The 16326-nt window shown below is 42.3% G+C and overlaps 1 protein-coding gene across 1 annotated transcript in view; it reads left to right on the forward strand.

Annotated features, from left to right (window-relative positions):
* Positions 1 to 16326, forward strand: part of MYO6 (myosin VI) — a 692995-nt gene that overhangs the window by 112518 nt on the left and 564151 nt on the right. Inside the window, exons 5-6 of the mRNA XM_044077058.1 lie at positions 11063 to 11071; positions 14528 to 14708. Coding sequence (XP_043932993.1) covers positions 11063 to 11071; positions 14528 to 14708 — 190 coding nt within the window. The remainder of the gene's footprint in view (positions 1 to 11062; positions 11072 to 14527; positions 14709 to 16326) is intronic.

A 16326-nucleotide genomic window follows, 5' to 3' on the forward strand; every position in this document is an offset into this window, starting at 1 on the left:
GTCTCAAACAAATAACTGATATCAAAATGAAGGTCTGAAACTAAATGCCAAAACATGCATTATTGTATCCTTTGGGAAGTCACCTACCCCAGGCAACTACCACATTGATAATATGCCCCTAAGAGCTGGCTCAGTTATTCAGGATTTGGGAACTTATGTGCAGAGTGACCTAACTTTTGACCAGCATATGTCTATTATTGTAAGGAAATCCTTCTATATTTTCCAGCTTATAAACAAACGGATTGTGTCTAGATCTAGGGATGTCATTGCCCCCCTTTACTTGCCCTCATTAGACTTATCATTGAATATAATGCTCCCTTTGGCATGTAGCTGTACAGGCACATTCAACAACTGGAATGCCCACAGAGATACCTTACTAAAAGGATACAAGGCCTAAACATCATGTCCTACATGGATCGACTCAAAGCCCTGTACCTATATTCTGTATCCTGCAGGCTGCTAAGAGGTGACCTGTGTCAGGCATAAAAGGCATCCTCTGACCCAATAGTGATGGCCCTACTGCACATCAGCAAGTCAAATGGCATCAGAAATACTAGGTCTGGGGATCTAAATCTCTTCTGCAACATCAACAGAATGGTTTGGAGGGACAGATATAGCTTGCAGATGATACCACTGCTATGGAATAGACTCCCCATCCAAGTAAAACAAAGTTCATCCCTGTCTGTTTTCAAGAGCAACTTAGATTTATGGATAAGAAACAGAAAATTTACCTCAGGACTGCTTCCTGTACCTACTAATGGACAGATGATGAGGCTCTTAAATGCTTTATCCAGTGCATGGGTGATAGACCATGAGACTGGTAAGACCAGTCTAACACTACACAGGGCAGGTTAATTCAAGCAGCAAAAGGCTAGGCTTAAAATGGCAGCAAGGGCAGCTAGCCTAGTGCTTACCTATGAACATATGTTGTGATAGCACTGATCAAGCTTGTCCCTAGTGAACAATCAGGCAAATGTGTTCAAGTGCCATTGTTCAGCATAAGTGCCAGGTGTTACCTGGCTGTAACATGGAGAAGAAAGTCAATTTCAAAGCATTTTTGAGGTAGCCAGCATCTAAAGACTTGTATTAATGATGTCGTCTGCCTCTTGCAATAAAAAAAAACGTACTGTCTCAGTTGAAACACAAAACCAGGAAAAGTAGAAGACCAAACAACAATCCAAGACACTTGCAGAAGAAGGCAAGTCCACTCCAAGTACTGTAGTTTTTTTTCTTTAATATAGCACAAGCACTGTAGGATGTCATGGCATGCTGCATAAGACAGAAAAGTGTTCTGAGCATTTTTATGCATTATTATTTTTAGCATTAGTACGTTTTACTACTTCTTTTATACTTCAACATTCTGTTATATGCATTTTAAGCACATTTATATTTTTAAATATTTTTAAAATATTTTCAAACATTTTTAACAACAACATTTTTAAAAGGCTGTCAAATATTTAAATATTTTTAACAACTGTATGTTTACATATTACGAGTATGATTTACTATGTCACAATAGTGGACAAGAGAGTGTGTATACTTACTTGCCTTGTAATAAGTCCAGAGGGTGTTTTGAAAGAAACTCTTAATGGAAGTAATTACTTATTGAGTGGACCCTCATAGCATCATCAGTGTGTTGGGAATAGCCCTCACCCATTGGCTGACTAACAACATGTTTGCACCATGGACTGTATTTAAATGCACTGGTTTTAGTGAATGCCTTTACCTGAAGAAGTTTCACCACCAGGTGGGACGAAAAGCACTTTGTGTTCACAGTTGTTTTATCTTCTACTTCAATATATATTCTGTATTTTTTATTATTTTTGCTTGTGCTATATTAAAGAAAAGGAACTACAGTACTTAGAGTGGACTTACCTTCTTCAGCAACTATCTCAGTTGACTAAGCCTTAAAATCTAGTTACCAAAGTACAGTTTCAAAATCAAATTATGTATACATCCATCCCTGTAGTGTAGGGGGATAAAGCCCTGACAGTACCGTGGATGGCCTGAGTTCTGAGATTGGAAGAGTCAGGTGGGGAGGGAAGGAGAACGTAGCTGACACTGGTTTGTCCATCCTGGGGTAAGGGAGGCAACTAGCCCTACTACCCTACTGACATCTATTTGTTGAGTGTTAGAACACCAGGTTTTGGCTATGGGAGGTGTGAGAAAACATCGGCCACATAAGTTGGGAGGAGGTGCAGGAGTGAGCAAAATGTAGTCCTTAGGGAGTCTTCCCCATAACAGCAACAGTTACCCAGAAGGTTGTTGGCTGCAGTTAGGAAGTGGCTTAGGACCAACTCACGTGACTTCCATGCTGGCCTCTTCCTTACAAATGAGTCTTGACCTGGAGGAAATGGGGAAGAAAGCGACTTGAAGAGCTGTATCTCAAGTCAAGAATAAATGATCCATAGAGCTCAAAATTAGCTTGGGAGTGAGCCTGGCTGCCAGCATTACAGGGTAATGAATATGCTGACTGGGTGAAGATAATGTGAAGCCATTTGATTCTGTGGTTATGTGGTAATGGGGGGAGAACAAACGAAGTTTAACTGATTTTTTTTTCTTTTGTGATTGAGTTAACTGTCAGTGTTCTATAACACAGAAGAGTCCATATTATATATATTTGTTATCTGTTTGTCTGTTTCTCTATATATGAATGTGTGCATGTGTGTTTTGTGTGATGGTGTGTGTTTCTACATATATGTATGCACGCATCTGTGTTTTGTGAGATGGTGTGTCTAAATATATATGTGTGTCTGTGTGTATACACACACACACACACACACACACACACACACACACACACACACACACACACACACACAATGTAATTATTGCTTTTGGGCAAAGCACCCGTTTTCAGTGCTGGCCTGGGAAGAAAAGCACCACAATAATATTAATCATAGTAGGCAAGAAATGAATAATGCAAAGTACATATAATTATAATACTAAGAATACAGCACAGACAACTAATTACAGCATATAATACATAAAAATAACAAGAGATTAGATACTGCAGTGACTAACAGTATAAGATAATGTACTGACTAACAGTATAGTGCAAAGTAAGTAATTATAGATGATAATAAATCTTTACAGGATTTTTTTTACACCTTCTCTTCTGCATATGTTTTTATAACCGAGAGCTGCATTAAAACAAATGTGAGTCTGTCAGAGAATAAGCTATCCAGGTGATAAGAGCAGTTATGTAACCATGAGGTATATTTTTAGTTTAGCCTTAAAATTGTACGTTGCAGCTTGTTTTATTTTGGCTGGGATATTAATCTAGACTTCTAATATGTTTACCTAGAAGAGAGCTTTGCCATTGCTGTTAAGGGCTTTCTGTTTCAGCAAAAATCTGTCGCAATTTGAGGTGCCTGCGTGATGTGTAGTTTTGGAGGTTAGCTGTAGATGAGACTAATGTAGATTGATATAAGATTTAAAAAGCTAATTTAACCTGAGCACATTGGAGTAGGCTTGAAAGTTCTAACTATTGTGTTTCTTAACAATTGTGCAGTAATGGATTGTGTTGTTGCAGCTGCTGGCATTTTCTAGAAAATGTTTTGTGGCTTTTCTTTGAATGGGAGGTTGGTATAATAGTTAAGGTGCTTACCTTACATACACAAAGTACATGGTTTGATTCTTACATGGGGTAATTGGCTGGGCTTAAAATGGCCCAGAAGGGCAGTTAGCCGAGTACAAAACTATGAAATTCTAATTTTGACAGTTAATTTATTTACACGTTTGTAGAGATGAAGGGAGCATTTATTAGGCCATCAAGCAGGAGGGAGTGAGCACTGGCAATTCTACTGTGAGTGGTGAGGTATCATTTGACTTTGTATATTAGGCCCAAGTCTTCAGTTATTTCTTTGCATAACATTATATATGTGGTTGTAAAATTTTAGATTTTCATCTATAAAGACTCCTAAATGCATTGTATGGGTTATATGCTCAGTCTTTGTGTTGTTGCCAGAGGATGTGTTTTTAAGTGCATGGGTTGGGGGTTGATTTGGTGTGAAAAAGGTCATTTTTGGGCAGGTGGGGGTTGAGAAGTAGTTGTTTGTGTTGACGCTATCTCTACGATAAGAATGACTCTTGGGTTCGGGTTTGGTGCTGCATGGAATTTATGACTAGTGCTGAGCCATCAGTGAATTGTATTACAGAGTCTTGCTGTGCAGTGGTACATGTATGCTTAATGAATATGATGAAAAGCAGAGTTTGCAGAATAGAGCCTTGTGGAACCCTTTTTGTACTGGAAAGCAAGCAGAAGTGGAGCTAAATTAGGATAATGTGTTGCCATTTACTCCTAGGGAGCAAAGTCTTTGTGTTAATAAAGTGAGTGATACTGTATTAAATGCCTGCAATAGGTTGAAGAACAGGGTAGGGCTAATTGGCCATTGTTTTCCTATTGGTTTACTATGTCAAGAAATGTGTGTGGGATTACCTGCATGTCTGAGTGTGTGTGTGTGTGTGTGTGTGTGTGTGTGTGTGTGTGTGTGTGTGTGTGTGTGTGTGTGTGTGTGTACACAGACACAGACACACACACACACACACACACACACACACACACACACACACACACACACACACACACACTGGTGTAATATTATAAAAATGAGCAACCTGAGAGAGTGTTAGTGGCTACTGGCTAACAATGCTGTGTAATACACATTCAGTGCACACTTAAATTTACTGCCCATATATTCCTGGTAGACTTATGTAGACAGATCATTTCAGATGTACAAGTTATTCTCACAAAGGAGAAACAACGAATATTGTGCAACTTTTATGCTCCCTTACACAGTACGAGAGAGCCTTTACAAGATGCTTATGTGTGACTGATAGAAAGTTTGTGATCTAAAGTAGTTAACTTCAGCAACCTGTGGGTTACGGATCCGACACAGATCCGAGCCAGCAGCATACCAAGCAAAAAGATCCGAGCTCCAAGCTCCTCCCCCTTACCCATACTACACTGCAACCTCCTTCCAATCCCCAGATCTCGTTTGCCGCGGCTTTGCCAAGCATGGGATTCTTAGAGTTCGAGGCAAGTTTAGCAATTTTTTTCTTCAAACTTCTATTTTGGCCTTCTTTACTTGGTGTGTGAGTGTATTTTAATCCTTTCTATGGGTTTTCCTTCTACCTAGCCTTTATTTCCGCTTTACTTTTGGTAGTTTCTCATCCCTTTGTAAGTCCCTATTTTTCCCTCTTTCAGGTGTGCATGTGTGGCTGTGTGTGCTTTTGGTATGGCTGAAAACCACAAAGTGACCTTTTCTAAATGCTCTGAGTGTGTCGTATCAGCCCTCCCGTCCGGCGTTGGCGGCTTCCTCCAGGTCTACTCCAAGCATTTTGGAGGCAGATATGGACCGGATGATGCGTTGGTTTTTGCAAAATCATCTGCAGATGGGAGTGCTGCTGCCTCCCCTCCTCTGGGGGGTGAGTTCAACTCCACTGTTTGCCCCGATAGCTTCTTCTCCGATCCACCACCAGATTTCGGAGTCTTTGGATCCGAGGAGACCCAGAGCCAGGGTGTCTGTGCCGATGGTTATTGCTACCTTGACGCCGGCCATGCCCTCAAGCTTATTGGATCTGCTTTCAGATCCGAGCTCTCAGAGCCAAGAGCTGGGTGACGGATCTGAGGGGGTGAGTGTGTCTTTGGCTCCTTTGCGGTCGAGCACAACGTTCTCTCGGGCCTGATCACTTTGGCTCTCGCGCCGATGCCCTCGTCGGATCCGAGGGCCCCGGCCACCTGTCTTAGAGAGGCCGGTTCCCCTTCGGCATTCGACATGGTGGAGAGGGTTCTCTCTGGAGGATCGAGACCCCTCACTCTTTACTCAGGGTCCACCCCCGCTCCCTCACAGCTCAGTTTGTCCTCCATCATCCAGTTTCCCCAGGGACAGCCTGTGTCATTGACACCCCAGTCAGTTCCCTTGGAGGAACATGAATCTGTCGGGCAGCCCCCCTCGACAGTCCCCCTTGGAGGTCCCTCACAAATGCCTGTGCAAAAGGAGGCACTTGGACTCCCCCGAGTCCCTCACCGAGGATACCGATTTGGAGGAAGGGGAGGTTCCCCCAAATCACCCCCCGACAATGTCTCCTTTGGAGATATTATGGAAATACTCTGCCAAACGGGGGGGGGGTCCACCCAAAACCCTCCTCAGATGAGTCTGTATTCCTGGAGATATGCGACACAGGCCCATCTACCTCTTGGGTGTCCCCCCGACTGACCCCCCTGGTCAACCTGATTACCACCAGGACGTGGAAGGAGCCGGACACTGTAGAACCAATACCTAGAAGGCCCAATAAGGTTCTCAGTCCCCCTGCAGACAGAGCTTCATGGAGCAAGGGTTTCCCGGTTGATGCCATGGTGGTGGCGGTGGCAACCAAAAAGGAACTATCCCAGGAAAGTTCTTCGGTCAGTCCCCCTGACAAGGAGTCTCGGGCAATGGACCATATTGGAAAGCGGACTCTTGCTTCAGCTAACTTTTCTATAAGGGCGCTGAATTATTTGGCCCATGTAATCAGACTACAGCAGGACCTGGTCAAGGAATACCCTGAGCCTCCCCCAGAGTCCATGTCGGCTGAGGATAAATGGACTTTCTCGGCTCGTATGGCCAATACTTCTATCCAATACTTCTATGCGGCTACTTTCCCTGGAAGGAGCTAGTAGAGGTAGTGGGTCCGGAATCGCCTTAAGGCATCATGCCTGGCTTCGACTTTGCAATTTCTCGGAACCCTTCAAAGCGTTCTTCGCGAATGCACCCTTTGACAGGTCAACCCTCTTCGGGAAGATCGTCCAAGAGACGCTGGTCCAGAGCGAGAAAGATGGGAAAATGCTATCAGCCATCGGAATACACTTCTCTACCCCTCAAATGTCCTTTTCTAGGAACCAGCGAGGGCAGAAGAAGATGTGGTTCCGGAAATCTCAGTAGGCCCGGAACGCTCAGGACTCCTTCTCCCCAGAGGCAGAGGGGGACAAGGTGGACGCCGGCCCAGAGGCAGAGGGGGATCGAAGAACTTCGGGTCACAGGAACCCTTTTCCAACTTACCCGAGCAATAGCCCTGAGGGGTTGCCCGACTGCTCCTCTCTGGAGGCAGCCGGGGGGGAGCTTTTCGAGGCACCTGACTCCATGGGAGTCCATCACAACAGATCGCTGGGTGCTTCAGATAATATCCAGAGGCTATTCAATCCCCTTCATCAACAAGCCCCCTTACTCAAGATGCCTCCCAGATGTCCCACCAACTCAAAGGGAGGCCGCGGCTTTGGAAATTAAAAAGCTGTTAGAAAAAAGAGCCATCCAGCATGTGCCCCCAGACCAGTCCGGATCAGGTGTCTACTCCAGGTTCTTTCTGGTGCCAAAAAAGACGGGGGACTTAAGGCCAATTCTCGACCTGTCAACAATGAACCTTTTAATTGCCAAAGAGAAATTCTGGTTGGTCATGATTCAATCCATCCTGCCCCTCTTGCAGGAGGAGGACTGGATGTGCTCCATAGATCTCAAGGATGCGTACTACCATATTCTCATGGAAAGACGGTCCAGGAGGTTTCTCCACTTTCGGCTAGGTGCCAGTCATTACCAGTTCAGGATCCTACCCTTCGGTCTCACCACAGCCTCCAGGGTGTTCACCAAGGTCATGGCATTTGTAGCGGCCCATCTGAGGCTCTAGGGCATACAGGTCTTCCCGTACCTAGACGACTGGCTCCTCACCACCCCCACCAGGCATCTACTTTCTCTAGCCAGGGATTTCTTCCTCCTGATGTCACCCCGGTTGGGGATAACCATAAATGTCAAGAAGTCCTTCCTCCAGCCTGCTCAAATGTTAGACTTCATAGGGGCCAGGATATATACCCTCCAGGCCAGGGCCTTCCTAATGTCAGACAGACTTCACAGCATGACGCTACATGTGTTAGCCCTCTTTCAATCCCCTGCTCCCCCAGCAGAATTAGTCCTGAGAGCTTTCGGGTCCATGGCAGCAGCGATCAATCTGATTCCTTACGCTCGTCTGCACATGAGGGTTCTACAGTGGACATTGCAGGTCAAGTGGTCTATTCTACACCACCCTCTAGACTTCCCAATTCCCCTCAGCAGGGTTTGCAGGAACTCCCTCACGTGCTGGCTTCAATCCCGAGCCCTTCGAGAAGGACGAACTTTTGTTATGTCACCACCCCATGCCACAGTGACCACGGATGCCTCCCGCTTAGGGTGGGGGGGCATTGTGCGGGCAGGACTGTCCAAGGCACGTGGACTCAAACAGAGACCGTACTGCATATAAATGTCCTGGAGATGAGGGCGGTCCTCTTGGTGTTGCAGGCCCTCTATGCCTTTCTTCCTCCGGGGACTATTGCGATCCAGTCAGACAATATGTCAGTGGTCTTGTATATCAACAAACAGGGGGGAAACAGATCTTACCCCCTTTGCTGAGAAGCCAATGGAGTTTGGGAATGGGCGATCTCCACCAACCGCTTCCTGTTAGCAACGCACATTCCGGGTCAGTCCAATATACTGGCAGACAAATTGAGCAGAACTATCCTCTCTCCTTACGAGTGGTCTCTGAATCCTTGTGTAGCGGAACAGATCTTCCTCAAGTGGGGTCAGCCTTGCTGCGATCTCTTTGCATCATCTTCCAATGCAAAGTGCAGTGAGTTTTTCGCTCTAATTCCTCCTTTGGGAGAAGCCCCCAGAGACGCTCTAGTCCATGCTTGGCCGCCCGGTCTTCTTTATGCATATCCTCCACTTCCGCTTATGACAAAATTTCTGCAGAAAGCTCGCCGGTTGGGGAGCAAGATTATCCTCATAGCCCCATTTTGGCCTCGTCAAGTCTGGTTCCCCTACCTGCGGTCTCATCTCATAGCTCCACTGTGTATCTTGGACCCCATTCCTGATCTGATTTCTCATCCCTCGGAAATGGCCCCTCTGAACCTGGACGGTCTCAAGCTCTCAGCTTGGCCGATCCAGTTCCCCTAGTTGCCAGGACTCCCAGTATCTCTTCCCGAGTCAAGTCTATCCTGGTGGTGGCACATAAACCCTCTACCAGGAAGATTTACAGTAGCAAATGGAAACGTTTTTCAGTTTGGGCTTCACAAAAGAACTTGGATCCTTTCATCGCTCCTGTTTCAGTGGTACTGGAATTCTTGTCTCATATTTTTCAGCAAGGGGCCAGCTCATCTGCTGTGAAGGTTCAGCTGGCTGCCATGTCCCATTTTCATATTGGGGACAACTTTGGTTCCCTCGCTGCTGCCAGAGTTTGTAAGACCTTTTTAAAAAGCACGTTTCTTTTGAGACCCCCTGTTAGAAATTCTTCTCCGCAGTGGGATCTGACCTTAGTTCTTCAGGCGTTAGTTGCACCTCCCTTTAAACCCGCAGCTTCTGTTGATCTGAAGTTCTTATCATGGAAGACAGCTTTTTTTGGTAGCAATTACTTCAGCCAGGAGAGTGTCAGAGCTTCAGTCTCTCTGTATCAAACCTCCATACCTTGTGTTTCATAAGGATAGGGTATCTCTCAGGACTAATCCCTCCTTTCTCCCAAAAGTTGCTTCCGAGACGAACATTAATCAGTCCATTAATTTGCCTGTCTTTTTCCCTAAGTTCCAAAATAAAGGAGAATATAAACTTCATTTGCTGGTTGTTAACAGATAGTTATGTTTTTATTTGCACAGGATGGCTGTGTTTCGTAAATCTGATCAACTTTTTGTCTCCTTTGCTAAGCCTTTTCTAGGGAAACCAGTTTCAAAGGTGACTCTCGCCAGGTGGATTTCGAGTTGTATCTTACAAGCATACAGAGAATCTGGCTTACCAGAACCAGTGGGAGTTCATGCTCATTCTATGCGTTCTATGGCAATGTCTGCTGCATTCTGGTCTAGAGTTTCCCTGGATGACATTTGTTCAGTGGCTACCTGGGCTTCCTCTCACACCTTTATCTCTCATTATAAACTAGATTTGGTGTCTAGGGGAAGAGCTGCCTTTGACTCTGCAGTGCTCCGGATTATCCTTCCTTAAGGGCCTCCCAAGATTCGGGTAGCTGGGGACTCTGTCCCACAGGTTGCTGATCAAATTAAGTTAACTACTTCAGATAAAGAAGTTATGTACTCACCATAATGTTCCATCTGAGTAGGTAAACTGCATTTGTCAGCAACCATCCCTCCCTCCTTCCCCCTGACCTTCATGGTTATTTAGCTGAGCTCGAGGTTTGGACTTATGAGCTTTACTTTGTCCTTGAGTCAGGTGTCTCAGGTTGTTAGTTGCTTTGTTATTATGTGCAGGTGGCAAACGCGATCTGAGGATTGGAAGGAGGTTGCAGTGTAGTATGGGTAAGGGGGAGGAGCTTGGAGCTCAGATCTTTTTGCTTGGTATGCTGCCGGCTCGGATCTGTAACCCACAGGTTGCTGACAAATGAAGTTTACCTACTCAGATGGAACATTATGGTGAGTACATAACTTCTTTTTTGTCATAGTAACATGGTGACTGATACAGTGAGTTCTGTCTTGTACACACTGAAACTGTTTGTCTAGAGCTCAAGTCATTCAAGGATGCTTATGTGTGCTCTATATTTCAAAGAACTTGTTCAGTTTAAGTATTATTTTAAATGTTGTTTATGGGATGTGCATGCTGTACTGTAAAACACTGTTTCTGGGATTGATTTGCTTGCAAATTACATTATGCCAACAGCATTACTCTTGTGGCAGCAGGGAGTAAATGTAAACATTATCAGCAGTTATGTGATACACAGATAATTTGACGCATCCAAAATTCCTTGTCTGCTGTCATGGCATTTGCCCATTATTGTTGCCTTCTGGCAAGTGGAGTTTCTATGACAGCTGCAGAACTGCACTCAAGAGAGTCACAGGATGGGTCACAGCAGTAAGACGTTTTCACTCAGAGTGTAAAGTAGCCATCATTAGAGCTCTTTTCCTGCCATCCCACATTATGTCAAACATTGAGAATGCAGCTCTTGCATTAGTCACCAATGTTTTAATTGTTAATTTTTAATTATTCACAGATATGCATGCAAATCTAACGTCAATTAAACTGCTCTCTCAAATTTCTTTCTTTTCCCTTTGTTGTGTCAGGATAAAGAGGTGATCTTTTTTGTATAACGAAAATCATTTGTCTAAGATGTAAATATCTATAACATTTGTAGATATTTACATGGTTTGTGTGTGTGATGTGAGCTTTAATAGTTTATAAACTGCATGCAACAACTTGAGTTTGTATGAAATGCTTGAAGCTTTATTTTTATTTCATCTTGCTACTCCATTATTTTTTTTCTCGATGGCAGTGGTGGGGATGCCTGTTTTCTTAAGTCTTCTTCATGTCTGTTTTCATTTTCTATACAGGGGCCAAAATTAGCTATAAGTGTCAGTAGATTTTCTTTTGTAATTATCTGTCATATTACAAATATTTTATCATAAGTGTTTTGGCCTATGTATACATTCATACTGAATTGTAGTTTTTTCTGTGTATAAGTCATTTGTTATTTGCTGTACATGTCTTTTGTCCATCATATTTTTGTTCGACTGTTGGTGTAATTTACCATGCCATTAGGGAAACTCTTATCCTGAGAAATAATAAGACGTCAGTGTTTTAACAAATGACAGGTTTCAGTCAGCTTGGGCTTGTTTGCCTTTGAAACTGTTGTACATTTCAGACAATATCTGTTTGTATTACAGTGACTTGCATGTTGGCGCTGTTAGGAAAACCTAGTAAATTCCTTCTAAAACAATTTGACAAAAGGTCTGTTTGCCTTCATGTTAAGCATCCGGTATATAATTCCATACTCTGCACACTGCTTAGTGCAGACAGGCAGGAAACTTCCTTTTACTTTATGTGAATCCAGAAAGGTCCATGAACTGAAATTTGAAAATTTTCTAGTGCTATTGTCTTTTCATATAACTGGTTCTGTGGATGTACAAATGACATTAGGGCTCACACTTCAAAGTGTGAGAAGAATAAAATAAATGTTTGTATAGTTTAACAATAAGCAGACATGTAAGCAAGCAATTAAGAAGTGAGAAAAATGTGCAGGTGGGTGCAAGGTTTGTGAACGTGGGAGTGACAGTCTGTGTTGTAAAGCACTTTTGTGACTTGACGGAAAAGATTGAATATCTCCTGAATGACCTTAGGAAAGTTCACTAGATTTCTTATCGCCATAGGAACTGACACATTGATGAAGCATTTAGATCACAGTTGACTGTGAAATGTTGAGGGTGGTGGAACTGAAGTATATCTTTATGACTGTATCTTTTATGAGTTTTTCCACTGTTGCAGGAGGGAGTTCTGTTATGAAGATCTCCATACTGCCCATAGTCAGGATCAAGGAATATGGCTGGCTGACCACAACAGAGTCCTACAGGAGGACAGCACAGGACGTATACATAAGAAGAAAATGATTCCTTGTCAGGGGCTTAGCTGTTCTAGGGTAGAGCTTCTGGGTGTGATTGAATGGGAAGCCAGAAACCTATTTGATGCCATAGATGGGAGGAAAGGAAAATGAAATCATCCAGATTTTAGAAGCATCTTCATAGACAGTGGAGCTGTGGATGTGCCTGCCATGCTGCTGACAAAGAACATGGTGTGGAATGAGACCAGAACAGTGCCTGCAGTACATTAGTTATATATGTGGTATTGGGATAACGAATATGAAAAAATGGGCATGCACATGCAACTGCTTTGGGGTCCTGTACTCAGCCTGTTCTGTAGAGGGCACTGACTGACTAAGTTTACAGTCGAATGCAAGCTAGGAGTAGTCACTGACTCTCCCAAATTACTTTACCCATTTTGCAGAAAGGTTTGTCCTGAACAAATAACTGGTTGCCAAAATTATGGACTGAAACTGAATGCCAAAAAGTACATTATCATATCCTTTTGGAAGTCATCTACTCTAGGGAGCTACCGTACTGACACTGTGCCCCTAAACATTGACCCATTTGTTTGGGATTTGGGAACTTATAGACAGTGACCTAATTTTTGACCAACATGTCCACTGTTGTAAGAACTTATATAGCTCAGCTTATAAGCAAAGGATTGCATCTAGATCTAGAGATGTGATTGTCCCCCTTTACTCAGCCTTCATTAGGCCAGTCATTGTACATAGTAGCCCCTTTGTCGTATATTTGTCCTGACGCATGCAACAACTGGAATGCCCAAAAAAGACACCTTACTAAAAGGATACAATGCCTAAACTATGTGTCCTCCATGGACCACTGTAAAGCCCTGTCACCCTACTTGGTATCCTACAAACTGCTAAGAGGTGATCTGGGTCAAGTATACAATGCATCCTCTGACTCTATATTGATGGACCCTACTACACATTAGCAAGTCAGATTGTATCAGAAATAGTTGGTCTAGGGATCTAAACCTTTCCTTCAGCATCAGTAGAATGGTTTGGAGGGACAGGTATATCTCGCAGATGATACAACTGCTCTGGAAATTATTCCACAGTCACATAAAACAAATCTTGCCACTGTCTATATTCATATGCAGCTTGGATCAGTGGATAGCTAATGGAATATTTACCCCAGGGCTGCCCCTTTATTACTAATGGACAGAGGCAGCTCATACATGCTTTATCCCACTCATGGGTCCCCTCAAATTATCTATGGTATAAGCCCAGTTATTCTCACTAGGGTTAATTGATAATTATCAACCATGGGATAGATAAGACCAGTCTATCACCAAATGGGATTGGTTACTGCAAGCACCAAAAGGGAAACTGACTGGACTTAAAATTACCTGCAAGGGCAGCTAGCCTAGTATTTACCAATGGACCTATGAATATAAAGCAAGGCAGTGCTGGAGCAGGATTGACGTAATCTGCTGCTAGCAGTAGAATGTTCTATGTTGTTCGCATGTTTATTTTATGAGCAAAAGTAATTTTCAGATGTAGAACACCATGACTAAGTTCTGTAAAGCAGCTTTTGTTTTAGTTAATATATACATACAGCATTGTATGTACTCTTTCTTAGTTGGGAAGAATGAATGGTGATAATAGCTGAGGAAGTTCTGTTAACCTGTTTAGTTTACTCAAGTCTTTTTTTTTCCTTTGAGGAAAAAAGACAAGAGTTCATTTCACTTCAGAAGTTCTTGTCATTTGGTTTATAGGACTTAATTCCTCCATCCTTTTCATTCTCGTTTAATTCCTCCATCCTTTTCATTCTCGTTTAATTCCTCCATCCTTTTCATTCTCGTTTAATTCCTCCATCCTTTTCATTCTCGTTTAATTCCTCCATCCTTTTCATTCTCGTTTAATTCATTCTCCTTTTCACTCTCTTTCATTGTCTGCTCCTACCAGACTTATTTTTTTGCAGTATAACTGAGAACTAGAATTTCTAAATGGCTAAACCCACTGCTTAATTCATAATATCTGGACTCATCTACTACACAGACCAAAACTGTCTTGACTGCTTTTACAAAGATAATTGGCGACTTGTGCAAGTGTGAATTATATACTGGATGATTAATTTTAGGAAAGCAGATTTTCTTTCTTACTGCCTTGCAATTTCATGTAAAGGTTCTAACATTTATTTTCTGTTTAGCATCTCAAGACTGGTGCTCTGAAAGACCCCCTGCTGGATGATCATGGCGATTTTAACAGGATGTGCGCAGCTATGAAGAAAATTGGTCTGAATGATACAGAGAAGCTAGATCTCTTCAGAGTGGTAGCTGGTGTTCTGCATTTGGGCAACATTGATTTTGAGGAATCAGGAAACACATCTGGTTAGAAGACTTTTAGACTATTTTTTTATTGCTTTTGTTCAGTTTTTTCACTGTGCAACCGTGTGCAGATAACATGCCTTCATGTAGTTTTTATAGGCTTAAACAAAAATTGAAGTGTTAAAATGAAACCTCACCCTAAGTCTTAACTATTTCTTTTAATCTACTTTGACTCCTAAATAAGGACAGTTTCCCTTCCTGGTTTTGTAAGTTTTTGGTTTGGTTTAACTTTTCCATTTATATCCTTTACAGGACAAATTAGATGCAATATTTGTGCTTTGTGTATACATACAGCAGTTGGACAGATGAAATTCTTGGTTACAGTCATGGTGTTCCACGGGGCTCTGTCCTAGGCCCTTACTTGTTTAGATTGCATCTTTCAGACTAACATTTTCATCTGAGGTGTTCTGCAGTCTATATGTAGATAACTTGAAATTGGGGAAACTGATTACATGGGTTACAGATATGGCATGTCTAAAAAAAGATCTTGACTAAATTGACCATTTTGGCTCAGGAGAATAACATGCTGATAAATACATCAAAAACTAAGCATATGAAATGTGGGTGACATAAATTGAAAGGTGAATATTTAATACAGCACACAGTGACTGAAACTGTAGATTCATTTAAGGAACTGCGTATATGGGTAGATCCAGCTTTGAGTTTTTCTAATCATATCAACCAATTGATTAATGATAGTTATAAAACTACAGGTTGTATAAAAGGATTTATAAAATCTAGGAAATCAGAAATAATCAAGTAATTGTTTGTTAGTTATATTACACCCAAACTTGAGTATTTAATAACAATATGGAAACCTTATAAGAAAACAAGCATGAGTAAACTGGAAAGAGTACAGTGGAAATATACCAAGGGCGTCCATAGATGTGAAGGGCCTATGTTATAACAGCGAACGATCAAAAGATCGAATGCTGTTATATCGACCACAAAAGAATGAAAACAAAAAAGAGCGAACAGCCAGAGCAGCGAATTTTTTTCCCCAGGGAAAAAATTCACTGTTCCCAAAAAAAAAAAAAAACACACTAAACACTATTTTAAGTGAGGGGCTTTGCCCTCCACACCCCCCCTACTTAAATATACCAAATCTGAGATCGCACTACAGTGCTTAAAATGGCAAAGTGACGGAAGTGGCCAAGCGACTTCTTTCCCAGGGAAAGAATTCGCTTAAAAGCCACTTCGTCATTTTGCGTTTTCGACATTTACAGTTCGACGAAAACTCATTCAACATAATCTGTCTTCGTTCTTCTAATAGGAACCCGATGTGAAAATTTAAATTATTATGAAAGACTAAATTGCCTGAACCTATGTCTCTTATAGGTATCTAAGAGATCTTATTCAGGTATATATAGGGCATTTAGAGATAACTACCTCAGAGAATGTTTGAGGTTATCAAAACGTAGTACAGAATCATCAGACAACCTATGCAGAAGATTCTGTAGGAATGAGAAGCATACTGTTTGGTTCTCTGAGAGAGCAGCTGATGCATGGAACAGACTACCAAATTGCATTAAAGCAAGTACTAGTTTAGATACAGTGGATTTAAAAAGTGAACACACCCCTGTTAAAATGCCAGGTTTTTGTGATATACAAAAATGAGACC

Source organism: Protopterus annectens, chromosome 1.part0 (assembly GCF_019279795.1).
Source record: "Protopterus annectens isolate FY-2018-M chromosome 1.part0, PAN1.0, whole genome shotgun sequence".
In the NCBI taxonomy this organism is placed as follows: domain Eukaryota; kingdom Metazoa; phylum Chordata; order Ceratodontiformes; family Protopteridae; genus Protopterus; species Protopterus annectens.